At 40.4% G+C, this 27,749-nt stretch overlaps 1 protein-coding gene and 1 pseudogene across 2 annotated transcripts in view; one reads left to right on the forward strand and one right to left on the reverse strand.

Annotated features, from left to right (window-relative positions):
- The window catches only part of MAOB (monoamine oxidase B), a 110,964-nt gene that overhangs the window by 61,666 nt on the left and 21,549 nt on the right, over positions 1-27,749 (reverse strand). Inside the window, exons 2-3 of the mRNA XM_082865300.1 lie at positions 4,711-4,805; positions 3,137-3,274 (exon numbers count right to left, since the gene is read on the reverse strand). Of these exons, the coding sequence (XP_082721426.1) occupies positions 3,137-3,274; positions 4,711-4,805 (233 nt within the window). The remainder of the gene's footprint in view (positions 1-3,136; positions 3,275-4,710; positions 4,806-27,749) is intronic.
- LOC309978204 (non-histone chromosomal protein HMG-14-like) lies at positions 12,682-13,094 on the forward strand (annotated as a pseudogene). The gene has a single exon. The product of its transcript is annotated as a non-histone chromosomal protein HMG-14-like (transcript).

Raw genomic sequence — 27,749 nt, forward strand, 5'->3', positions numbered from 1 at the left:
CTTTGGATAGCTATCCTATCATGGGCTGCTGTAGCACCGCCCTGCCCCCTTTTGTGAGTAGCTCCATTTCACCAGTTTCAATTCCAACCATCATATCCAAATTCCCTAGCTTAATGTTATTAAGGTTGCACGTAAAACACCGTCTTCTTTTAACGACCATGTAAGAAATTGAAAAAAACAGAGACTTTGAGCAGGCTGATTTGAATTGCAGGATCTGACAATATGAGAAGTAACACACTTGATACTCTTGATATGCTCAGGCTTTGGGTTGAGAAATACATGCAGGTCCGCTGAAGATACAAGGCAGAAATATACTAGATATTTGCATGAACCACTTGGGAACAGTATTTGCACTTGGGAACAGTAGTTATTGAAATAGGTAATAGAGTAATGGCCAAAGTACTGCCTACCATGACAGAGAAGACAACTTTTTGAACTACGTTCTTCGGCATGTAGTAGCAGATCAGCTACCAGTTCTGCTCAATAATCCCAGAAATGGGTGGAGTCATCTGAGATGCTTTTTACAGGTTCAAAATAATAAAAATGACATATGAGCAAAGACATGGAGGTGATGATGGTGGAGAACAAATATTTAGTTTGGGGAGGACTTCTTAGCTCTAAGGTCTTTATTATTATTTATTATCGTGTAGGGCTTCACTGGATACAGCCACAAGGAGGTCAAATTAGCACCCTTATCAAGACTGAAAAAAACCTTTGTTTCATAAATTCATTAGTGTTTCAATCGTGTCAGGATGAGAATTAATTAGAGAGTAAGTAAGTATATCAAACACGTACAGCAGAAGTCAGAAAATAGCAATATAGGAACATGAAAATCTAGGTACCAAAAGAATATTTTAGAGTGATTTTCTCTAGATAGGATTATTGGAGGGGTTTTTTAATTGTTTTTCTCTACCACATTTTCTTATTATATTTTTACAGTAAACATGCTTTCCTTTTGTAATAATTCAAAAGCAATAACATTTATTTTGAATTTCATACAAAGCAATGTCGGCATATATATTTATTCTGTATCAAGTCAGAGATACTGCTTAATTATATTTTCTTAGCTGCACGTGGGTTATACGAAAGAGCTTAAGAAAGCAGCATTATTTGGTCATCACTCTGAAAAATTCAAGTATTACATCGTTTCCACAGTTGATAATTCTGAGCCATCTCTTTCAAACAAGGAACATAATGTCGGCCATAAGATTTCCAGATAAGCAAAGCGTCCTGAACTTAGCTCCTGACTGCCAAGAAACCCTGCCCACACACACACAGAAAAGTGAATATAATTTCTAGTCATCTCCTTTGTCGGGAGAAACCTAAAAGAGATCGTAGTGTTCTGGGAATTCAGTCTCTGCAAGTCTTAAAGGTTAGGACAAGAAAGACAGAAGAAATCAGTCAAGATGAGCTACATATAAAAGCAAGGAACGCGGGCTTCCCTGGTGGCGCAGTGGTTGAGAGTCCGCCTGCCGATGCAGGGGACACGGGTTCGTGCCCCGGTCCGGGAAGATCCCACATGCCGCGGAGCGGCTGGGCCCGTGAGCCATGGCCGCTGAGCCTGCGCGTCCGGAGCCTGTGCTCCGCAACGGGAGAGGCCACAACAGTGAGAGGCCCGCGTACCGCAAAAAAAAAAAAAAAAAAAAAAAAGAAGCAAGGAACGCAATGAAGAATGCTTACTAAGTGCTGCTGATGGATGTTCAACAAATCACTCTATCGCCATGCTACTTTTTCATTTCTAATTCATGTGTCTCTTTTTCCACTAGACAAATAGGGAAGCAAGGTGAAAAGGCTCATAAAACAAAATCTGAACATCAACATTTATGTATAAATGTTACCCGCATTATACCAAATCAGATAGATGTTTATTTCCTGCTTTATTAAACGACTGACAATGTACAGTCTATTATTTGTCCTTCTTGATATTATCACCCACAAATAATATCCAGGTGTCAACACTGTTATGTATATCAAAACTGACTGTTGCGAGTTCTTCTGTCTCCTAAGGGGATGATTTCTTCTGGTGAGGAACTTGGCTCTATACTGCTCGCTTCCACTTACGGAGGCAAGTGAGGGAGAGAGAGGAAAGACTGAAATTCAAAACTTCTGCCAGTCCTTCCGTGGGACTTCAGAGTGGGGTCCAGGGTCGGTGAGTCTTTGCCTGTCAGAGAACATCAGTGACATTGTGGACCAAGAAAATGATGCTGGGAAAACAAGGATCAGGGAGATGCCAGAAGAGTCTAAAGGCAGAAACATGGTGGGAGACTGGAATCCACAGAGAAATGTGGCCAGTGAGAAATCCCCAGGGGCACACTGTTTGAAGAGCTTATTAGAATTAGAACGTCCAGTATTCAATTCTAAGTTGTCTATGTTTTTGCAATTGAACCCCTTACCCACACTGTTCAAAACTTCAGTCAATTTTGCTGTACACAAATGCTTGGGGTGGTCCAAAGAAAATCAAGAGAAAGAGATGAATTTGAACCCAGGTTGACATAGAACAAAGGAAAGAAGAGAGTCACTGGCCGTGAATGTGAATGAGCATACGTATCATGGAAGCAAGAACCATGAGCTACAAATGATCATGGGAATTGAAACCCAGTAAACTCACAGGAATTTGGGGGAGATCAATGGAGCTTCCCCATGAAAGATGGAATTTGAGACTTGACTTACTTTTATGTAAATCTCTAAGAGAGTGAGTTTAGCCTATATACAGGACATAATGACCAAATTTCAAAATATTACATTAGACATGTTGCAAATACTCTATAATGTGAAGTCTAGGGCAGCATTAGTAAAACTATACACAGGTTTTTGTATCACATGAAAGAGCCCGTTATTTTAATAGAGGTATTTAATAAATCAATCACAAATGTTTTTTTCTCTATTGGTTTTGTTAAACTTTTCACCAAATGGGCAATACCACTTCATCAATAACCTTCCCAAATAGGTTTAGAATTCTCCTTTGATAACAGTAAAAAAAAAAAAAAAATTCTCAGAATGGTTGAAATATACTTATAAAATACATATGCCTCATTCAAGGATGAAGGAGATTGCCTGAGGGGAGGATCTGGAATTCATATATGGAAAACACCCATAGAGAAATCTTCAAATCCTTCAAAGGCTGGTCCAGGCTTACCTTTACGTGGTAAATCAGACGCTCTACTTCATTCACTTTGTAGGTCTCCAATCCTAGCTCCTTGGATAATCTTAAGATGCGATTCTGAGTTGGGCCAACATAAGATCCTCCAAGGTCCACATATTTAACTTTTTGGTTCTGTTTTCCCATGGAAAAAAAATAAAAATATGTAAAAATGTTATTCGTAAGATAAAAAAAAAGACAGCCCTGAAATAAGCAAATTGGCATTTCATAGGTTCTAGACACACGCTGAGGTGTATCCATAGAAAACTGGATTCTGTTAGCAACTCTACTTCAGTCATGCAACTTAACAGTTATAGAATCATTCCTTAATGTAAAGCAAAACTGATTGACCTTGAAATAGGCAAGAGACTTCTGAACCCCATCATTCTCAATACATACCACAACGTGCTTTGGGTTTTAGTGGCTTAGACTTGTAAGCTGTGAATTATCGATGAATTTCTCTTTACTTAGCATTTCAGGCTAATTTTGAGGCACCTAATGCTAGAGGAAAAGCGAGAAAGGAAATGACCACTTCTTTTCCTTTTTTTTTCATTGAAGTATAGTTGATTTACAATGTTTCAGGTGTGTAGCAAAGTGATTCAGTTTTTTATATATAGATATATGTATATATATGTATATATGTGTATATATACATATATATATATTCTTTTCCAGATTCTTTTCCATTATAGGTTATTACAAAATGTTTAATATAGTTCCCTGTGCTATACAGTAGGTCCTTGTTGGTTATCTATGTTATATATGGTAGTGTGTATCTGTTAATCCCAAACTCCTAATTTATCCCTCCCCCCTCTATCTCCTTTGGTAACCATAAATTTGTCTTCTATGTTTGTGAGTCTATTTCTGTTCTGTAAGTTCATTTGTATCATTGTTTTAAGATTCTACATATAAGTGATATCATATGATATTTGTCTTTCTTTGTGTGACTTTCTTCACTTAGTATGATAAACTCTAAGTCCATCCAGGAAATGACCACTTCCTTTGTGGTTTGCTCATCCAGACATTTGGAAGATAGCATTAGGGAATATTTGGTCCTAATTCAAACCTTTGAAACTGCTCTTATGTTCAGTAGGAAGTTTTCTATATGGTTATGAATCAGCTTCACTTGAAACAACTAAGGACCAACCTTTGAAAAAGAGTGACTAGAAAAACTTCCTATGTTTGAACATGTCCAAACATAACTGGATTCCTAATAGTCAGGGACACCAGATCAGGTCCTCCTCTTCTGTTTTTGTTTGTTTGTTGACTATATAGTTCTCTGACTAAAAAAAAAGGGAACATACATTTCACAAGGGCAGTGGTCTTTGTTTTATTCACTAATGTATTTCAAACACCTAATTATTGGTGCAATCATTTATTGGGCAAGTGCCAAGTATCATGAGGTGAGAAAAGGGACAGAAGAAAAGGGTTGAAAAGGAAGCAAATTGAGAGGCTGTGGAGAGTAATTTTCACTCTCTTAAAAAGAGTCAAATGAAGTTCAAGACCTTCAGAAAGAAACAAGAAACTCAGCTTCAGTGTCACGTTTCTCCAGCCCATCATTATTGTCTTACCCTGATGGTGTAAGTCCTGCCTCCCACACGGTCCCGGGCTTCCAGAACAATCACATTCAGGCCAGAGTCATGCAGGAGTTTGGCTGCTGTCATACCTAGGAGAAAATACAAGAAAAAATCAGAATCAAACACTTTACAGGAACTCCAGATCAGATCCTCATGTTAACAGCCAATGAGAAAAGTCCATGTTAGCTCATACGCATGACTTATCATCACGCTCAAGTTATTCAACTTACAGGTGTCTAGGGTTTCTCAATAGAGATCCAGAGTCCAAGTCTGGGAAACCAACTGCTATTTCTAGAAAGAATAAAAGGGATTTCATTTTTGGTAAAGGTCTCAAATCTTAAAAACTTCTTTGGGGCTTCCCTGGTGGTGCAGTGGTTGAGAGACCGCCTGCCGATGCGGGGGACGCGGGTTCGTGCCCCGGTCCGGGAGGATCCCGCGTGCCGCGGAGCAGCTGGGCCCATGAGCCATGGCCGCTGAGCCTGCGCGTCCGGAGCCCGTGCTCCGCATCGGGAGAGGCCCGTGTACCGCAAAAAAACAAAACAAAACAAAAACAAAAAAACTTCTTTGGTTACTATATCAAAATGTCTATCTTTAAAGACTAAATTACATGATTATGTGTCTGACAACATGAAAGAAAACACAAAGCCACACAAAAGAGAAATGTATAAGCCCCAGCAGACACAGGACGAAATGGAGCCACTGACCTCATTCTCAAGGCAAATCTGAAAATCCGGTAAATTGGGGAGTGGGGGGTAGAGTCTGCCTTCAAAACATGTGAAAGGACCTAAGCTTTACTATTAAAACCGAACTTTCAGAAGTTGATGTAAAGTTTCAAAACCAAGGACATAAGATTCAACCCACTTAATTGTCCTAATTCCCCATATGATCCGTCACTGAAGAATGAAATGACTCCATTCATTCATTCATTTAATTATTAATGTCGTCAAAAATACTTATTGTATGCCTACTACATTTCCACCACCATGAGTTCAACTTAAAAAGTAAAAAAGTTTTATTGAGGTACATTTACATACAATAAACCTCACCCAATGAGTTCAGTGAGTTTTGATAAAGTATAAAGCTTAGCGTAGAGTTCGAATATGTAGTTTTTGGTATAAGTACATCCTGAATGTAGTTTTTGACCTCACAGATTTTAAAATTCTGCATCTTTAACTTACAGAGTTTTCTCAGACAAGAGAACTCTGGTGCTCTTACCACAATAAACTCAATTTGCTCAGTTCCAAATACCTTACTCGTTTGCTTTATGAGACCAAACAAAATCAAGGAAATGACAAGATGCTGTGCCTTACAGATAAGTGAAGCAGTTTCTATCCCGTCTTTTAAAAATAATAGTTCTGAGACTTTCAGATCACACTAGTGGGAAAAAAAAATGATTCCCACAAAAATAGCTAATATTCATATAGTGCTCACAACATTTGAGATGCTAGTCTAAGTGTTTTAATGTATATTTTTAATGCTGTGAGAATTCAGTGAATTCTCACAGCAATCCAATAAAAAAGGTACTATTGATATTCCCATTTTATGGCTGGGGAAACCGAAGCACAAAGAGGTGTCCAAAGTCACATAACGAGCCAGCAGCAGAGCCGGGCAGTTTCATTCCAGTGTCCGTTTCTATAACCACTACGAGTATTGCTTTTCACGGGGCCTCAGAGCCATCCTTTTCATAGACCGCATCTCTCAATTTTTGTTTCAGGGAGAGATTACATTTCAAAAGATATTTTTCACTTTGTTTGGACCAACGTGTTTTTAAAACACATTTGTAGGGACCTCCCTGGTGGTCCAGTGGGTAAGACTCTGCGCTCCCAATGCAGGGGGCCCAGGTTCCATCCCTGATTGGGGAACTAGATACCACATCCACGCCACAACTAAGAAGTCCGCATGCCACAGCAACGATACCACGTGTCACAACTAAGACCCAGAGCAGCCAAAATAAATACATACATATTACATAAGTAGAATATTCTAAAAAAAGCACACACACACTTGTATCTTCTGGTTTGATAAGAATCCATGGAACATAAGATATGAGCCTACCGTAAAAGCCACAATGAAAAGCCGAGGTTTCATTCCCCCTCTCTGAGCTGCCCTAAAAGAAGAAACCTTTTTTTTTTTTTAAACAGTCTGATGTGGGGCTTCCCTGGTGGCACAGTGGTTGAGAATCCACCTGCCAATGCAGGGGGCATGGGTTCGAGCCCTGGTCCAGGAAGATCCCACATGCCGCGGAGCAACTAAGCCCATGCGCCACAACTACTGAGCCTGCACTCTAGAGCCCGTGAGCCACAACTACTGAGCCCGTGCACCACAACTACTGAGCCTGCGCTCTAGAGCCCATACTCCACGACAAGAGAAGCCACCGCCATGAGAAGCTCGCGCACTGAAACGAAGAGCAGCCCCCTCTCGTCACAACTAGAGAAAGCCTGTGTGCAGCAACGAAGACCCAACGCAGCCAAAAATAAATTAAATAAATAAATTTAAAAAAATAAAGAGGCTAATGTGAAATTCCATTATTTGAGTTAATCCATCTTCCGATCCCTGTCCTTGGGTGCAAGGCCGGGACTTCCAGTTGGTGGTGGGGTGATGGTGCCAAAGTCCACAGCCCCATGAGCAATGTGCACGAGCACTGCAGAACCCTAATTTAGAAATACAGGGCTTGGATTTCTAACTCTGGTTTCCTAATTTTACCTTTATAAGGGAAAAACAGAGAGAGAAAACCTTTCTATTTAGAGTCAAAATTGCAGATGATTCAATGCTGTTTCTCTTATCAAGCATCAGTTCAACAAATGAAATACGAAATAACATGCAGCCATAGTAACAGCTGCTATCGTGGAATTCAGATACACTTGCTGAGCATGTTGAGGCTTAAACAAAAGGGCTCAGAACGAAACACAACATCACTCATATACACTAGCTTTTTTTTTTTTTTTTTTTTTGCTCTACGCGGGCCTCTCACTGTTGTGGCCTCTCCTGTTGCGGAGCACAGGCTCCAGACGTGCAGGCCCAGCCGCTTTGCGGCATGTGGGATCTTCCCGGATCGGGGCACGAACCCGTATCCCCTGCATTGGCAGGCAGACTCTCAACCACTGTGCCACCAGGGAAGCCCTTACGCTAGCATTTTATATTCCACAAAAGGTACTACTGGGTAAACGCAGTTACCCAATAGTATCTGATGCTAAACAGAAACATTTACTAAAACAAGCCAGGGTCTCATCAAATCATTGAATAGAGTTCTTTATGCTCATGTGCCTTAAAAAGGCATAAATAGAAATTACAAAAATATCTTTAAATAGGGCAATACGAGAATATGTTGTTAGAAATACCTCACAACTTGTCTCACTCATGCTTGTTGGATATCAACTGACAAAAACTGATTTGAAAAATAACTGACGCAAATACCAATGGCTTAAGAAAGTCCCTGCAAGTTTAGGAGGAGGGAATTTTAGGAAACTGAAGAAGAAACTGAGGAGTTGGAGTCTGGCCCGGAGCTGATTAAGATTGTTAAGATGTATAAACAACAAGGTCCTACTGTATAGCACAGAGAACTATATTCAATATCCTATGATAAACCATAATGGAAAAGAATATTTAAAAAAGAATGTATATATATATGTATAACGGAATCACTTTGCTGGACAGCAGAAATTAACACAACATTGCAAATCAACAAAACATTCTAAATCAACTATACTTCAATAAAACTTTTTTTATAAATAAAATAAGATTGTTAAGATCTCAAGGGATTCCTTAGTGATGACTGGCAAAAGGACTAATGGTTTGATTAATCAAAGAATAAGCAAACAACCAAGTATCCAGAAGCGCCCCAGCTTACAACAGGGTTGTTTCCCAAGGGTTCATGTTTATGTCAGTCATTTGGAACTCTTTTTTTAAATAAATGTATCTATTTGTTTATTTTTGGCTGAGTTGGGTCTTTGTTGCTGGGCGAGGGCTTTCTCTAGTTGTGGCGAGCGGGGGCCACTCTTCGTTGCGGTGCGCAGGCTTCTCATTGCAGTGGCTTCTCTTGTTGCAGAGCACGGGCTCTGCAGGCGTGCAGGCTTCAGTAGTTATGGCACGTGGGCTCAGCAGTTGTGGCTTGCGGGCTCCAGAGCGCAGGCTCAGTAGTTGTGGCGCACAGGCTTAGTTGCTCCGTGGGATCTTCCCGGACCAGGGCTCGAACCCCTGTCCCCTGCATTGGCAGGGGGATTCCTAACCACTGCGCCACCAGGGAAGCCCCATTTGGAACTTTTAATACATTTTGCCATAGAACAAAAATATGAGAGATGGTACATTCTCTGGGAAGTCTGGGAATTTTAAAATGCAATACTATTGTGAAAAAAAAATCATAAAGTAGCAGAATTACATTTGCCCTAAGAACACTAGACAGTGTAATTGGCACAGCTGAAACAGGCAATCATTTCCTGACACAATGCAATAACAGCTAAAAAAAAAAAAACCCACAGTAATAGCAGCCACCATCATAAAGCATTGAGGATTGCTTTGCTGTGTGAAGAAACAGCATTTCATACATAATGCTCATCGGATTTTCACCACAGTGCTGAGAGGTATTATTATCCTCATTTTAAAAAGAAAAAATGGAGGTTTGGAGACATTCACTGACTTGCCGTAGATTATACAATTAGTAAATGGCAGGGTCAGGGTTCAGCCCCAAACCTGAACTCTTAGCCACCACCCACGGACCAAAAAGGAAACATTTTAAATGCAGTAATCTATACACTGATTGATGCAAAGTATTTTGAAACATTCTGTTCTCCATCTAAATAGAAGAATCTTAAAATATCAGTTTTTCTCTTAAACAGATATTTAATTTTTGCAACTAATTTAGAAACAAGCATATAATGACTTCCTACTTTTAAAAAGCTAATTAAACTTGAGTTTAACATGCAGGATCATTTCACAATGATCATTTGGCAACTTCAGAGGCAGCCCCTATGTGTCCCTGACAGGCCCTTGATAAGATCATCTCATTTGTTACCTCTAAATGGTGCAGGATCCGTAGTATTTTGGCTCAGGGAGTCTCCTTCGGATGGATAAGCAAAGCATGGCGCACCTTACTAATGGTAGACTGAAGCCTAATGCCATGAAATGATCAAAATATTTCATCTCCCTTCCCAGGTAATTCACTTGGAAAATGTTTCATCAAAGTGATGACTATTTCAATTAAATTATTTGGATACTTCAATTTGGATTAGACACTCAAGTTATTTAAAATACCTAAACATCAGTGGTTTGCAGCTTTATTAACATTCTGTGCTTCCAGTTTTGTGCCACGGAAAAGGGCCAAAGAGTAACATACTGTAGGAGACTGAAAAGTACAGTGCAGGTAACAAAGGGGCCTCTTCTTGCTTTGTCGATATGTCTCATGTCCTTCCTATCAAAACCTGATCTTTAACAGAATTTGTCAGCATTTTCAAATGCAAAGTTAATTGTTTTGAAAACATTATGAAACATCAGTACTTCAATATTACATAAAGACTTTTTCTCAGTTTAAAGTTACCCAAAAAAAGTATCGTGTTAACCGAAACTGAGAAAAAAAATTCACTGTACCTCAAAGCATCTCTACCCTTATAACACTGGTAAACCATATAAGCACTCCCTCAGAAAGGATAAAAGCCAAAAGTATGCAAACAGCCCTCATCACCTCTGTCACTTCTGACAAAGCAAATGGTTTTATGAGAAAATTCTAGAAACAACCAAGTGACCTTCTGATCAAAGAACTGAAATTCTTTGATGTCTCTACAGAGAATGCCTTTTCAGTTATTTAACACAAACATGCACACACAAACAAAAGGGTCTGGGGTAAAAAGAAAAATATCACCAATGTGAGATTAAATTCATTAAAGGAAAGCGGCATTTGTAGGTAGAATTCAGACGTTGATTGTTGAACTCTTCAACACAGAGTAGAGGCAGGTAAAGATATAACTGAAAACAGGAACATTTTATTCCAAATGTTTTACATATCAGAATTTATTCTCCTAACAACTCTATGAAGTGGGCAGATGTAAAAAGAGAAGCACAGAGAGGTCAAGTAATATACCCAAGGTCACACAGCTGGCCAATGGCAGAGCCAGTATTCAAATCCAGACAATCTGACTCCAGATAACAAACATGGCCAGCAGCCTTTACTAAAGGGTGAAAGAAACACTGAACGCCTTCCATAGAACATCAGGAACCACATAAACATCAGGGTCACTGCTAGCACATTCCATACCTTTGTGTAAATGACAAGAAGGTGTTACAGGGAAGAACAAAATCTGACTGCATGCTGGATGTTTCTTTTACTTTAACCTTTGCTTCCCATTGCTTTTGTTCAAAAGGATATTGTCTATACATAATGGCCTGCCTCAGGGAACCCTGCCCCTCTCTGTGAATGTTAAACCAAAGTGCCTTTGTTCAAGGAAACATCCTGACCCTGTCCACCTGTGAATGGCTGCAAGAAAGAAGAAATTAACACATTCCCTCCCTGAGGCTGGCCATTCCAGGTGATATTTGCAAATGGCCTTTTAACCTTACTTCCTCATCTCCTCCCCCTCTTTGTTCTATAAGAGAAACTGGCATCCAGACCCCATAAAATGGTTCTTTTGTGACACTAGTCTGCCATCTTCTTGGTTTGCTGGCTTTCTGAATAAAGTCGCTATTCCTTTGCCTCAACACCTTGTCTCCCGATTTATTGGCCAGTTGAGCGGTGAGCAGAGCGAGCTTGGACTCCGTAACAAAGGCACGCACTCATGGCAGGTGAATTTCAAGAAGGCATCCTTTCTTTGGGTGAATGCAGCTCACATCGGTGCTTGGCTAGCAGTGTGGGCTGGATTACAACCCCTCTTTCATGGCATCAGCCTGAAGCTTATGCCGTGGCCTTGAAACTCAGAAAACTTATTTCCTGAATGATAAGAATTTAATTATCTAGTCTGTGTCCTCGATGCTAGTACACAGTTGGCACTTACATGTTTGTTGAATGTATTCATTTAATACCCTGCAGCAAAGATGACATTTAATTACTTAGTCAAGAAATAAACAAATGGCTGAAATGGTGTCTATATAAACATAATACATTTAATATAGTACAGGAAACTAAAATATTGACACACGTTGAAACTGATTTCTTCTCGTCACACCGGAAATGGTAAAGGGATACCCTTGACTTTTTCGAAGAAAAAGAGCTGGAAAGAAAGCCAGCTAACCAATTATAATAACCACCTTATATTTGTACAGCACTACAGTTTCCAATATTAACACACATTAAGTTCTTAACAATAAGCCTTTGAGGCTCTCACTGTTATTCCTATTTTTCAGATTAGAAAATGGAGTCTGGGAGAGATTCAAGAGCTTGCTCAGCGTTACACAACTAGCGATGGCAGAGCTCGGTCTAAAATCCGGCTCTGTTTTTGTGAACTGTGTGTTCTTCATTAGTCACATTACTTCCTGTAACATACAAGGGCCAATGTTGTTAAAAAAAAATTCTCAAAGCATGCCGAGTTTTAAAAATAGAATATTTCTTTATTAACTTTCTTGGAAAGACTATATTGATAAAAACCACCTGGAGTCTGTCAGTGCCCAAAACCCTGGGACCAAGACATTTACAGGGAGATCTGAAGACATTTAGAGCGTCGCAGTGCCCTCTGGGATACCGCCATTGAACTACTCATTAAGAGGTGCTTTGGGCCCCGCCCCCTCGCCTGGGTCTGGGGCCCTGCCAGACGGCGGGCGGGTAGGGGCGTCCAGAGCGGGGGCGGGGCTCAGTGGTCGAGTGACGGCCCGCCTCACCTATTCGGGGCCCGGGCCGCGGCGCAGTGGGCCCCGTAGCCAATGGGCGGGGGGCGGCCCGGCCGACGGGGAGAGGGAGCTCGCTGCTGGGGGACAAGGGGAGAGGAGGGGGCGGGCTCCCAATCCGGTTCCATCCGGTTCTCCTACCGCCCCCGCCGCGGAGTCGCAGCAGCTCGGGCGGCGGGAGGAGCGGCAGCGACCAAGCAGCCCAGCTTCGCGAAGGCTCTCGGCGCGCCGCGGCCCGCAGGCACCCGGCACGCGCCCGCCCCGCCGCCACGATGCCCAAGAGGAAGGTCAGCTCCGCCGAGGGGGCGGCGAAGGAGGAGCCCAAGAGGAGATCGGCGAGGTTGTCAGCTAAACCGACTCCTGCAAAAGTGGAAACGAAGCCCAAAAAGGCGGCAGGAAAGGATAAATCTTCCGACAAAAAAGTGCAAACAAAAGGGGAAAAGGGGAGCAAAGGGAAAACAGGCTGAAGTGGCTAACCAAGAAACTAAAGAAGACCTGCAGAAAATGGAAAAACTCAAAATGAGGAGAGCCCAGCTTCTGATGAAGCAGGAGAGAAAGAGGCCAAGTCTGATTAATATCACACACCTGGTCCTATCAGTGGTCCCTGTTTCCATTCTTGTACAATCCAGGGGAATATTTTGTAAATGCAAGCTTTTTAGTAGCTCTAGAAACATTTTTAAAAAGGAAGGAATCCCACCTCATCCCATTTTTTAAGTGTAAATGCTTTTTTTTAAGAGGTGAAATCATTTGCTGGTTGTTTATTTTTTGGTACAACCAGAAAATAGTGGGATATTGAATATGGGAGGCTTTGATTGTCTTGGGTGTCAGCTTAACATTCCACAGATGGAGGGTAGCTTTTCTATCCTATAATACAAAGCACACTAAATGGCAGTTTGGACTCAGTTGTGCATTTAATGTCTTAAACACTTTAAATTACTTCCCTTCCCACGTTGTTTTTGGTAGAATTGTTTCCTCAAGCAAACCACTGACCCCTTGTTCTTGGCTCTCCTGGGCAGAATTTTGTGCACTCTGTAACATCTTTGGTCGTGGTAGTCCAGTTCTTCTAGTAACTGTTAATGTGCTGTGAACAACTGACAATTTGAGTATGTAGTGTATGTGATATTAAATTGTGAATTAATGGGACTTAACGATGTAACAGCATATCAATATTTGAAGATACTGGTACTTGATATCCTGTGAAGGAAAATCTGCCCCCAAATTTTAAGCTGGAAAGTCACTGGAATAACTGTTCAGAAAAGAATCACAACTACATGATTTTTTAGGTTTTTGGTGCGCATGTTGAGAATTGTGTACAAAGTGAAATGTCTGTGTACCAATCCTCAAAACAACCAATAAAATCTCAATTATGAAAGAAAGAAAAAAAAAAGAGGTGCTTTGGCCAAACAGTTCCTCCTCAAGTCCAGGCTAACTCCTCTTTCCTGAGAACGCACCGATCACAACTTTCCTGAAAACTGAAACAACACATGATATAAACCAAACATATCAATGTGTATGTACTATCACTTTGATCACTGAGAAGCAAAGTCTAGAATTACGTTATTCACATCTTGCCCCCAGATATGAAAAAGACTCCAAGACCTCTTGGAAGCCCTTTGCTCTGTTTTCTCTTAGACAGTCAAAATATACAACACAAAAACAAATGGCAATAGCTTCTAAAATAAAGAAGACCTTTGCTGAAGCCTCAGGCCATGTGATGATTTATGCTCTTGAAAAGGAGAAAAAAAACATCAAGCTTTCATGAGTTGCCATAGAAACCTTTCTCCAGATGCGGCTGCTTCGGAGATACTACAATGAGACTGCCTTCCAAGCCCTTTCAGAATACATTTAAAACCATAAAAACTGTTTCATCACGCTCTACATGTAAATTATTGCATTTCCCTAAAATGTCAGCAATCATAATGAGCCTCGTTTCATAGCCAAGCTCTTGTCTTTTTTTTGTCGTGTGAAAGGAGTGGGTTCTCTTTCGTGTATTATAATCATGGTAGACAAAATTTGTTTCTGCTTGACCTCAGTATGGTCTCCCATGAAAAAAGGAGACAAACCCAGGGCTTCCCTGGTGGCGCAGTGGTTGAGAGTCCGCCTGCCGATGCAGGGGACAGGGGTTCGTGCCCCGGTCCGGGAAGATCCCACATGCCGCGGAGCGGCTGGGCCCGTGAGCCATGGCCGATGAGCCTGTGCGTCCGGAGCCTGTGCTCCGCAACGGGACAGGCCACAACAGTGAGAGGCCCGCGTACAGCAAAAAAAAAACAAAAACGGAGGCAAACCCAGAAATTACAGCCTTGTCTTTCCCAAATTTGTGTGTTATAGTCTTCATTTTAAAAATTCTTATATAAAACTAATCGTTTAATTCACCTTTTGGAAATTCAATGGAATATATATAAATAAACACACACTCCTTTAAGAATACTGTTTTTTAAGTATCGAAAATAATCATATGATGCCACGATAGTTTCCTTGACTGTGATTTAAGGGTGAAATATCTCTGCCCTCCTATGGATTACCAACATGATTTTTATTTTATTTTTATTTATTTATTTATTTTACCAACATGATTTTTAGAATCACAAACATCTTTAAGGTAGAATATAAAATAGGAGAGATCCATTCCCCCTTTGGCTCACCCACTCCCTAGATCTTAGTCTCTGAAAGAGCTGGGTGTTACAAATGCCCAGAAGAGGGTCACAGGCCTGCTGTAGAATACTTTGAACACTTCTTCATTTCAACATCTCCTTTCACCAAAAATGAGATGATTAATTTGGAATTCTAGAAGAACAGAATAAAATGTGGACATTGCCAAGGAAAAGAAATCTGGATGAGATGTGACAAGTAACTGGAAGAAATGAAGTTACAAAGCAGTCATTTGGGAGCCTAGTTTGGAGCCTGGCCCAGGAGTTTTACTTTGCTGCTGAAACACCCTTGTGAGCCAAAGACCAAGGCAGTCAGCGGTGTGCAAGGACCAGAGTAAAAGGAAAACATAGCCTCATTCAAGGACAAGGCAGAACATTGTCATTCTGTAGAAAAGCTCTATGCCAAATAGGTCTAATGGGCTTTATGACCTTGAACAAGAGTCCCCACCTTTCTGGGCCTCACTTTCCCCATCTGTAAAATAATGATTAACCCCCTTTCCATTCTGTGATTAATCTACATGAGGCAGGACAACAATTTTAATTAACCTGGAATTTCAGTACATAGGTGGTGTCTTCATAACTCCAAAGCATTAGCCCAAAGTCTGCCCTGCGGAGCATGAAATTTGAGTGACATCAATAGGTGTTAATAAAAAACATGTGAATTTTGTTATAATAAAGGCATTGTGATAAAAACAAAACAAAAAACCAAAAAAAACCACGTGATTTTTGTGCTTGTTGTACGATAAGAAAATGCAGATGCAAACAAAGCTGGTTAAGGATAGGCGTGCTAAGGTAATTAGAGGCAGGAGGTCCCGATGTCTGTGGCTTCCTTTGAAATGCATCAAAAAAAGAGGGATTGACAGATAAAGAGAGGGATGGATAGATGGATAATACGGAACAAAGCAAATATAGCAAAAATGTTAACTGTACAATCTAGTTGGTAGGTATATGAGTGTATAATTCCTTGAAAATTCTCACAATAAAAAATTCTGGAAAAAAAAAGTTAAATCGGGTGGTCAAAAGGTACAAACTTCCAGTTATAAAATAAATAAGTCATGGGGATGTAATGTACAACATGGTGACCATAGTTAATCAGACTGTATTGTATATCTGAAAGTTGCTAAGAGAGTAGACCTTAAAAATTCTCATCCAAAGAAAACAAATTTTTGTAACTATGTGTGGTGATGTATGTTAACTAGACATATTGTGGTGATCATTTCACAGTATATACAAATATTGAATCTTTATGTTGTACACCTAAAGCTAATATGTCAATTATATATCAATTTTTTTAAATGGCTATAAAATCAAAATTATGAAGATGATTATTTGAAATAATAGGTGGGTTTTCTTAGATTATACATATTTTTAATTGCAAAATACTTAAGGTTTGCCCAACTTAAAGATGAATGGGGCCTCCCTGGTGGCACTGTGGTTAAGAATCTGTCTGCCAATGCAGGAGACACAGGTTCGAGCCCTGGTCCGGGAAGATCCCACATGCCGTGGAGCAACTAAGTCCGTGCGCCACAACTACTGAGCCTGCGCTCACTCTAGAGCCCATGCACCACTACTACTGAAGCCCACGCGCCACAACTACTGAAGCCCGTGCACCACAACTACTGAAGCCCACGCACCTAGAGCCTGTGCTCCACAACAAGAGAAGCCACTGCAATGAGAAGCCTGTGCACTGCAACGAAGAGGAGCCCCCGCTCGCCGCAACTAGAAAAAGCCCGCGCAGCAACAAAGACCCAACACAGCCAAAAAAAAAAAAAAAAAAAAGATGAATGAAGCATTGTTTAAGTACAAATGTTTGCTGACATTTTCTGTATCAACAATGGTTGTTAGTAATATGTTACCAAGCTGCTGTAAAATAAAATAAAAATAAACACACACACAAAAAGTTAAACTGGTTTCTATCCAGCTGGACGTATTGCATACCTCCATCAGGAGATACTATATACTATTTACATAATTTCTTAGTCTCTATAACTTATTGGGGGACAGGAGATGGAAGTGATTTTCTCAAGGGCAGCAATGTCTCCTTACATATTTTGGGGAATACTACCTAAAGCAACTGGTCCATTTGGTCAATTTGTAGCCATTGTGGCTACAACTGGTGGTGGGTTGGTCACAGAATCCCCTCTCAAAAAAAAACCCTCCTCTCTTCCTCCCTACAAATCAAACATTCTCAACCACACTACTGTCCTTAAGCTGCACGTTATCAAGGAGTTGATATCCAAGCCTAACGTGCTTCTAGAAAAGAACGAAGCCTAACAGGCAAGGCACCACAGGGGTGGGAAGAGGGTGACTGTAATATACATATTTGGAAAGGGAGCTCCTGGGAAGGCTGGAAGTGTACTTAGTTCCACCAAGTGAAAAATGGTGAAACAACAGTGTAAGAAACTAGAAGTTTCCCTCTTTCTTCTTCTTTCAAGACATGCAGTGCTGCAGGAAGGCCCATGGGCTACCAGTTTAGAACCTCTGCTCTAAGCTATCTGGACCTCATCTCATTAATAGGGATACGGCTTCAGCAGAGGTCACCATTTTCTTGGGTTCTTACTGATTCGTCAGCTCCTTGCATGGCTTCAAAGATGGCAGCTCTTCCTGTTCCAAAGCAGGGCTCTTCATCAAACCAGTAAGGAAATCCCTAGTTTTCATTATATTTACAATGTAGGGATAACTGACAAACCTGAAACTAATGAATGATCATATCCTATCCATTTTCCCAGGTTTTTTTCTGACTCGTAACTTGGGCCCAGTCATTTGCCCGGGAGTCTGTGTCTGAAACCTGGAATTTATCCTTGAGTTTTCCTGATCCCTTGTCCCATCTTACCCTTAATGCCCTAAAGATCCAGCGTGACTTCACCTCTGCCAACTTTTCTAGCTTTATCCTTCTGCTCCCCACCCTGTACCTTATACTCTAGCAATATTGAATCCCCTCCCCCTGTGGTTCTTTCCATATCCCACACTGTTTAGTGTTTCCAGGCCTTTGTTCTCCTGGGAAAATTTCACTTAATACCATCTCATCCCCCCAAATATAGCTCAGGCTCTAGACAATTTGCCCTACCCAACTGTCTCCCCCAAGGTGTGTTATGAGCCCTGAGTCACAGTTACCATAGCAATGAATAATTTACCCCTTATTAGAGCACCTACAATAAGAATGAGGAGACCAGGGCTTCCCTGGTGGCGCAGTGGTTGAGAGTCCGCCTGCCAATGCAGGGGACACGGGTTCGTGCCCCGGTCTGGGAAGATCCCACATGCCGCAGAGCGGCTGGGCCCGTGAGCCGTGGCCGCTGAGCCTGCGCGTCCGGAGCCTGTGCTCCGCAACGGCAGAGGCCACAACGGTGAGAGGCCCGCGTACCGCAAAAAAAAAAAAAAAAAAAAAGAAAGAAATGAGGAGAACGTGGTGGGCCAGGAGAAGGTAGGCTGAGGCAGAATTTGCATCTAAATCCCCAAGAATATTTTGGGAGCTCTATAATTTTAAACTTTTCACTCAAATTATTTTTGGAAAGAGGCTTTTCCTGTTATTTCATACCAACTGTTTGGAGATAGGTTGAAAGCTCTCCATGTCTGGCCAAAAGCCACCTTGTGGTTTGATAAAAGGCTTCCGGAAAGCCAAAACAAGCTGTCAATGTTTGTGCAGACAGGGCCTCAAATGGAACTCAGATGAAGTTACTTGTATGTTCATTAGGTTCAATTCTTTTTAGGGAAAATTATACTCTCAGAAAGAGTAAAAAAGGATCACTCTAAATCTCAGTGAGAGGTCCTGGACTCAGTTGTTAGGTTAATATCAGAAGAGGACCTGCCACACAAAAATGAACGCGAGTGCCAAAATGTATAGAAAAACAGAATATCTGTTGCTGTCTGGGCAAATTATTTCAGGGGTATCTGTAGCTGGGATCCAGTTTCCTCATTCACTTTAGGACATCTACTCAGTTACCCCAAATCAAAAACAAATTGAGGTACTTTTAGTCAGAATATCTAGATTTCATTCTGAGCAGTGGGCCCCAACCCTTACCAATCCAATTGTGTTAATTAATTCCTTGTGTGAAATTGGCTTTGTATCACTTCCAAAAGGAAACATTCATCTTTCTGAAAAATTAGACATCTCTCATATTCAGGGTCTACCATTGGTTAGGTGATTAAATTTATCCCCTCCTTTAAACCTCAAGTTCCTGACCTTTAAAAGAGTGGAAGTGTTTACTCCCTACCTTACCAAGTAGTTGTGAAAAGAAATTGAGGCAAAATACATAAGGCTCTTAGAACATTGCCTGTTGCATGGTATATACTCAACAAATATCTGTTCAATGAACGGATCCAACATCTTAGGAAGTATTTGGCTTTGAAATTGGAAGAATGAGGTTCTGACCCCACTTTGCCTCTTAGGCACTGTGGAATCTTGGGCAAATAACTTCTGAACTCCTCCTAATTCCAATCTGTAAAACAGGGATGTACCTTGCAGGCAGAGTTGAAACAAAGATTATGTGTGCAAAATTACTTGCATATATTGGGCCTGCTGTTGTCATATAGTGATAGGCAGGCTGGGCCTGCCAGGGAATTAATCATGCCTCTGCTTCCTTAAGTTCCACCTCCCCACAAATACTTATTGGCAACTCAAGCCTTTTTATAGCATGTCTCATCAACCTTTGATTCAGTATAGATGATTTATCTATAGACCCACGTCTTACAATATTGGCATAACATCCCAGGTTTTATTATTTCTTCAAACTGTGCATCACACAAAAAATGACTGGGTCTTAAACCACCTTCTTTTTAACCTATAACAAAACAAATGGATAAATTGTATCATAGATTGGACAAATGCCCACTGACCATAGCAGAGAAGAGGTAAAGCAATTTTTTCTCTGTTGATAACATTTTTATCATGGACTTGGAGCAATCTAAGCAGTTTTTTTTTTTTTTTTGCGGTACGCGGGCCTCTCACTGTTGTGGTCTCTCCCGTTGCGGAGCACAGGCTCCCTAGCCGCTCCACGGCATGTGGGATCTTCCCGGACCGGGGCACGAACCCGTGTGCCCTGCATCGGCAGGCGGACTCTCAACCACTGCGCCACCAGGGAAGCCCAGCAGTTAACTTTTGATTAATCATCCTCGAGAAGAACATTTTAATATCTCTTTTCTAAAATCAAGACTATTATATTTGACAGATACCTTCACGCAATTAAATGAATAATGTTTTTGAACCGTAGTATGTAATTTCCCACTGTCCAAAATGGCTATTTCATGCCTTTTCTTCTTCAACTTCCATGACACCACCTCCCCTGCCCCCAGCCCTCTTCGACCGATGACTCTGCTTCATTTTTGATTGAGAAAATAAAAATATCATCTTTCCATAATAAATCCAGCTATATACCTTCACCTGTGCCTGCATGTGCTGCTTTCTCTACGTCTTATGACTTAAGTGAAGTGGCTTCTTTAAGGAAGTCAACCCTCGCCACTCTCTTTGGATCCTATTCCCCCCAGGGCTTTGATCCTCTAATCATATACCTTCTTTCCTGCATCATCAATTTCTCCCTCTCTCCTGGATCACTGTCATCGACACACAAACCTGCTCTGGTATCTCTCATCTTCAAAAAACCTAACTGCCCCAATATCTCCTTTTAGCTGCAACCCCTTCCCTCTGCATCTCTTCATAATACTTCTTCAAAGAGTTATCTTCACCCATTGCCTCTATTTCTCCACTTCACTTCAGTCAGGCTTTCATCCCTACCATTCCACCTAGACTACTCTTGTCAAGGATGTCAGTGATTTTCATATTGCAAACCCAGTGGTCCAGTCTGGGTCCTTAGATTAATTGTTCTCTTAGCAGCTTCTCCTCTTGTCCTCCTTCTTATTCTCTCTCTCTCTCTTTACAATGTCTGTAGGATCTGCCTTAATGTCTCTTTTCTTGGCCGCGCCGTGCAGCTTGTGGGATCTCAGTTCCCCAACCAGGGATCGAACCTGGGCCAAGGCAGTGAAAGCCGAGAATCCTAACCACTAGGCCACCGGGGAACTCTCTTGTCCTCCTTCTTGATCCACTGTCTTCACTTGTTTCTGGGCCACACACTTCCTTGGGTTTCTTCCTCTCTAACTCTGCTTCTTCTCAGACTCCTTTGCTGGATTTTCTCCTCTTCCCAGCTTTTAAATGTTGGAGAGCCCCAAGACTCAGTTCTTGGATCTCTCTTTTTTTTTTTTTAATCATTCTTGGGTGATCTCACTCAATCTTATAGACTTGAAGCTTCAAGCTTGATATAGAAATTGCCTACTTAATTCTGCCTTCAGCTATTTAATAATCATCTCAAACTTAACATATCTCAAACAGAGGTCTTGAGTCCCCTCCACCAAACCAGTTCTTCTGCAGTCTTTTCCACCTCAGTAATGGTACCACACTTCACCCAGTTGTTCAGGCCCAAATCCAGGAATTATCCTTGTTCTTTTTTCCCCCTGGCCACTCCACCCTCCAATCAATACATCAGTAAGTCAACTCTACCTGAATACAACCATTTCTTAGAACCCATACTGCTACTACCTTGGTCTAAGATGAAAGCATCTCTCCTTTGGACTATTGCAATAGCCTTGCAACTGCAACTGCTTCCACTCTTACTTCTCTGTTTTCAATTTACATAGGGTAGAATATCCTTTAAAGCAAAATCAAATTCAAGACATTTCCCTGTTTCAAATCTTCCAACGACTTACATTGCAAAGAGGTAATCCCACCTCATTACTTAACTTACAGGGCCACATATGAATTCACTCTTGCCTACGTATCTTGCCTTAGTACCCACTTCATCCCACTCCAGCCATGCTGATTTTCCTTCTCTTCCTTGAACACTTCAAAGTTGTTCCCACCATAGGGGCTTTGCATCAATTGTTCCCATCTCCCGTAATACCCTTTTTCCCTGATATTTACATGTTCAACATCTCTGCTCTCAGCTTATACCTCACCTCTAAGGAAGAGGTATTCCCTGACTCTGCTCCATCACACCATCTATTTTATTTTTCATGGATTACTTGCCACTGGTAGTACTTTGTATGTATGTAGGTAGGTAGGTATTTGTTTGGTTGATTTATTGGTTATTTACTGTGTGATCCTCCTCACTAGATTATAAGCTCTGTGAGGGCAGGGTCTTAGTTGTTTTGTTTCCTACTTTATTCCCAGAACCTGGGAGAATATCTGACATGTAGACAGCCTCAATAAATATTTGTTGCTGGCATGAAACAACTCAGACAAGTCAACTAGTTCAGCTGCGAAGAATGAACAGGGGCTCATTTTGCAAAGAACTTACTCTAGTGGGTTCATCAGAATGCATATCTACTCAAAATCTGATGTATCACAAAACTTATTTTAATGTCAGTGTGACCATTTGATCACAAGTGCCCTTTAAAATTTTCAACCCCAACTTTTCTGTTCCAAATATCTTTTTAATTACAAACTTATTCCAAAAAATTTGCAAGGAAAAAAGTGTCAACATAGAAATGGAGTCTTCCACCTGGAGAAGGATTCATACAGGTCTCCAAATATCAACAGTACAATGTCAGCTCCACAACCTGCCTGCCTCACATCTAAAGGCTACAGAGTTTCCTTTAATCAAGAACATAAGTCTGGGCACCCATCAGAAAACTAAACTATTTCCTCAGCGGAAGATCACTTGAGCATCTGATATTTTAAAAAGGTATTTTAAAGGCTTTGTTAATTATGAATTCCTCTGGGGCATTTAAATCTTAAGCCTGCACCATTAGGTTGTGGAACAGAAAGGTACCTGGTCTATGTTGTACCGGCTACTTACAGAAGTTTCTTATACATTAAATGTGTTTTAATATTATGCTCTAGCTGAAATTGTGTGTGTGTGTGTGTGTGTGTGTGTGTGTGTGTGTTTAACTACCTTAAACAAACTCTGTACTCCCAAGCTTTGGGCACAGCACCAAGTTGTAATACCAATCTGCATTCCAAGTTGAAAGGTGAAACCACCTCTCATTAGAGGTGGCTTCCATCTTGTTAAAAGGAGGTGTAATCCAGACCTGGGGGTCCTCTGATCCTTGACAAATTCCTCCTAGACAAAGGAGCAAATGGAACTGAAAATGCCAATGTCAACACTTACACCCACAATTGCAAAAATACATTTAACAGCCTTTAGTAACAAAATTCTCAATCTAGAAAGTTATGCTGTGATGTTCTGTTCTTCTGTGCCCCCTTGTCCAGCTGAATTTCTGTTTGATTCAATGAGTCTATTTCTGGGGCTCCTCTACTCTGTGTATATCCTTGTGTGGGTCTCCATGTATGTTCTTAGCTTAGTCTTACTATGTCCATCTGTATCTCACACTTCCCCAGTTCCTTCCGTCTCTCATAACTGACCCAACTACAAAGCCAATAGTTATCTATTTTCCCATCTGTTGACCTTGGCTGGAAATACATAGTGATTTGGGAGTCATCTTAGCACAGGTGAAGTTTGAAACTGCTACGTTCCCCTGGGGGTTTGTAAAAGTAGCAGAATCACAATACAAGTTTTGCATAGAATAATACCACAAGGAAAACATGTTCAAGGAAGTCTACTTATTGGACTAAACCATTTTAATTGCAGTATCAGAATCATCCCGTGGCTTTTGGCCAGACACCTGGGTGTGAAATCTGTACATTGGAAGGGGTCGAGAAGCTCACAGAACACTACCTGCATTAGAAGGGCATAATCGTTCTCAAAGAGCATTTAAACATCTTGGTTAAAGTTTTTAACTGTAACCAAGAAACATATACGTAAATACTGGTTTATTCAAAAAGAAGAATAGATTCCACCCCAGATTCTAACCACAAATGAAGAAAAAAAAGAAATAAAAATGGCCCTCCCAGAAAATGTAATTGACTAATACACACAAGAAAAATGTTCAACTTTCTAGTAATTAAAAACAACCATTTTCACCTCTCAATTTGAGAAACTGAGAAATACCATTTTCACTTGCAGTCTGAGAAAGATTGTAAAAAAAGGATGATATTAAAGGCTGTCAACAATGTGATGAAACAAAGCTGGCTAGAATAGTAATTGGTAAAACATTTGAGAGAAGCAATTTGGCAGTATCTGTCAAAAACTTTAAAGTATCCATATCTTTAAATCGGAAATTATTACTTTATGATTCAATTCCAAGAAATAATATCAAATGTGGAAAAAATATCGTTCCTAAAGATCTTTAGTGCAGTGTCATTTATAATAACAGTGCACACACATAATACATAATGTCCAATAATCTGGTATCAGTTAAGTAAGCTATGGTAAGCTTATTTGATATTAAATTGTGTTCATAAAGACTGTAATAATGTGGGAAATGCTTATGTTTTAATATCAGGTGAAAAGATATAAAATTGTGTTTGTTCTATGACTATAAATATAAATGTGTGACACACACACAGAGAAAACAAACAAATGCATGAAAAAAGGCTGAAATAAAATATACCCAAATGTTAAGAGTGGTTGTCTTTGGATGATAAGACTTGAAAATAAACTTATGAAAATAATTCATCCAGAATTAGTAAAAAAAATTTATTAGTTGTGATGAGTAGTTTCATTTACTGGGCTATTTCCAGGACTCATTGTATAAATGATTGACTTTTTGTTATAAATTTATACTTTTTAGAGACCTAAGATTAAGCACTTTGAGTTACATAATTGCAAAACTTCTCTGTAAATCAGTCTATCTGCCTTTATATTGTCACTAACCTTCCCTATTTCAGAAAAAAATTGTATGCAAGTAAATTGACAAAAGTGCTTTCCCAAAGCTGTATATCAAATCTAATAAAAATAAACTCAACTACTTGAAATTTTATGAAATTTACTTCAATTACAACCTAATGATGACAGTGGGGAAAAGAGCGAAGGATGTACATTATTTTTTCAAGGCTCAGGAGCTGTTTCCCTTAATTGCTTTTTCTTTGAACACCACCAATACATCTTTATTAGATTACCCTGTAAATTTTGGAACTTAATGACATTGTTTATATTGTGCTTTCTAAACTGACGAATACAATGCAATTATCGCTCACCCATTAAGGGATTGAATTTGGCATCAAGATCTGTATTCCAGGCTCACAGGCCAACTAAAATGCCCCAACGTTCATAGGAAAATTGCTACTAAGGAAAATACTTATTATATGTTAAATATAATACTTAAATATACACATAAATATGTTCATGTAAATATATACATTTTATATATAAGCATATACTTAAATACACCAGTAAGTATTTTCTTTGGTCAGGGTTTTCCTGTGAATGTTGGGGCATTTTGCCCCAAGGATCTATCTCTTCCAGTCCCAACCATCTGGGAAAAGCATACGGGAGAAGCAGGCAGCTTAGCTGGTCAAGCCCCTCCTGTCTCCTTCCAGTTTCCTGGACTATTACAGTCAACTTCTCTTCCCAGAAGGCAACACAAAATACCATCTTTCTAGGTGCATCCACTACGTGGTATCCAGAAAATCACGGAGATGACATTTTAAGATCTTAGGTATAGAGAACAGACTTGTGGTTGCCAAGCGGGGTAGGGGAGGGATGGATTGGGAGTTTGGGATTAGCAGAGGCAAACTATTATACATAGAATGGATAAACAACAAGGTCCTACTGTATATACAGCACAGAGAAATATATTCAATATCCTGTGATAAACCATAATGGAAAAGAATATGAAAAAGAATATATAGCTGAATCACTTTGCTGTACAGCAGAAGTTAACACGTTATATATATAATATATATATGTTATATATATTATATATATGTTAAATTATATACATTATAAATTATATATATTATATAAATTTTAAAAAATCTTAGGAAGATGATTCTCAAAAGGTTAAGCATAGAATTACCATATGACCCAGCGATTCCACTCCTAGGTATCTAACCAAGAGAAATGAAAACATATGTCCACACAGAAATTTGTACATGAATGTTCATAGCAGCACTATCACTATCCACGATAGCCCCAAAGTGGAAACAACCCAAATGTCCACCAACTAATGAAGAGATAAACAAAATGTGGTCTATCCATACAATGAAATATTATTCAGCCATAAAAAGGAACGAAGTATTCATACATGCTACAATGTGGATGAGCCGTGAAAACATTATGCCGAGTGAAAGAAGCCAGACATAAAAGTCATTTATGGTATGATTCCATCTATATGAAATGTTCAGAACAAGCAAATATCTAGAGATAGAAAGTAGATTAGTGGCTGCCAGGGGCTGAGGGTAGGCGGGTAGTGATGGTGGTGGTGGTGATGGGGAATGGAGAATGACTGCAAATGGGTGCAGGGTTTCCTTTTGTGGGGCCAAGAAAACTCAAAAGTTACATTGGGGTCATGATTACACAACCCTGTGAATATATTAAAAACCATTACACTGTACACTGGAGGTGAGTGAATTGTATGGTATGTGAATTGTATATATCAACGAAGCTGTCATTTAAAAACTTTAAGAAGATGAAATTTTAGAACTCGATAAGGTTTACAATTATTATCATTCCTTTTTAAAGATATGTTGAGGTTTTAATGAAAGATGTTGTAACAGGTGTTGTCCATGCCCCACCCCCCTACGTCCCCTCCTCATTCGTTTCTACTTAAGCCCCTGACTGACTCTGCCTCACAACTCAGTGGGGATAAATGAGGAGTATCCTCCACTGTCTCCCCCGGGGTCCCCAGCAGGATTGAGCTCCAGTCACTCACAGTGGAAACAGGCTTGAAAATTCATCCTTTTTGACTTCCTTACCTCCTCTAGGCTTCCAAACCCCTCTGGGGTTTGCTGGGATCACTTCCCAAATAAATGACTTGCACTCACATTCTGTCTTAGGGTCAGCTTCTAGGGGAACCCAAGCCAAGATACATGCTACCCTTTCTTCCTTTCTCAAACAATAGCCATATCTTGCCCCACTAGAAAGATCTAGAATGATGATAATTGGTCAAGTTATTAAAAGAAAAAACACAGAGAAATAGATTTAGAATTAGATCTTGTTGACTCGGTTTTACAAATAATGCCGAGTTTCCTTCAACTGCCATAATAACTACAGGCCATCTTTACATACCAGGCTGCATGGGAAATGTGGTGGCCTTTGGAGCAGGGGTCTCTGGAGCCACTGTCTTCCCTGGGGTTCCAACCAGAGGATTCTGAGACCTCAGCCTACAGGTGTAGAAGGAGCATCTCCCAGTGCAGTGCTGTGGATGGGGCGACTGTAGCGTGTCCAGTCCATGGAAACAGCAGCAAGGGCTTCAGGGGATCAGAGCAGGGACACTAGAGCTGGCAGAGACTAGCAGATGGAAGGTTCCAGAGTCAGCCAAGTTTTGGTGAGTAGGGAACCCTACTGTCCTCTGGGGTTCAGTTAGCATGATGGCCCTACTCAGAGGGACAGAACAGCAGACGCCATGGAAGCACTGCCACCAAAGTACTGAAAGCTTAAAATTGGAAACTTTGTTGGTACTCCTACATGTTGAATTCTTGCTGAGAAGTTTGGTGGGGATACTCAGGTCGTTTCTGAGAACGATGAACTAATTGTGTTCCTTAGCAAAAACCCACCAACTAACAAACTAAAACCTCACGATGAACAGAATAAA

Source organism: Leucopleurus acutus, assembly GCF_964270905.1.
Source record: "Leucopleurus acutus genome assembly, chromosome: X".
NCBI lineage: Eukaryota > Metazoa > Chordata > Mammalia > Artiodactyla > Delphinidae > Leucopleurus > Leucopleurus acutus.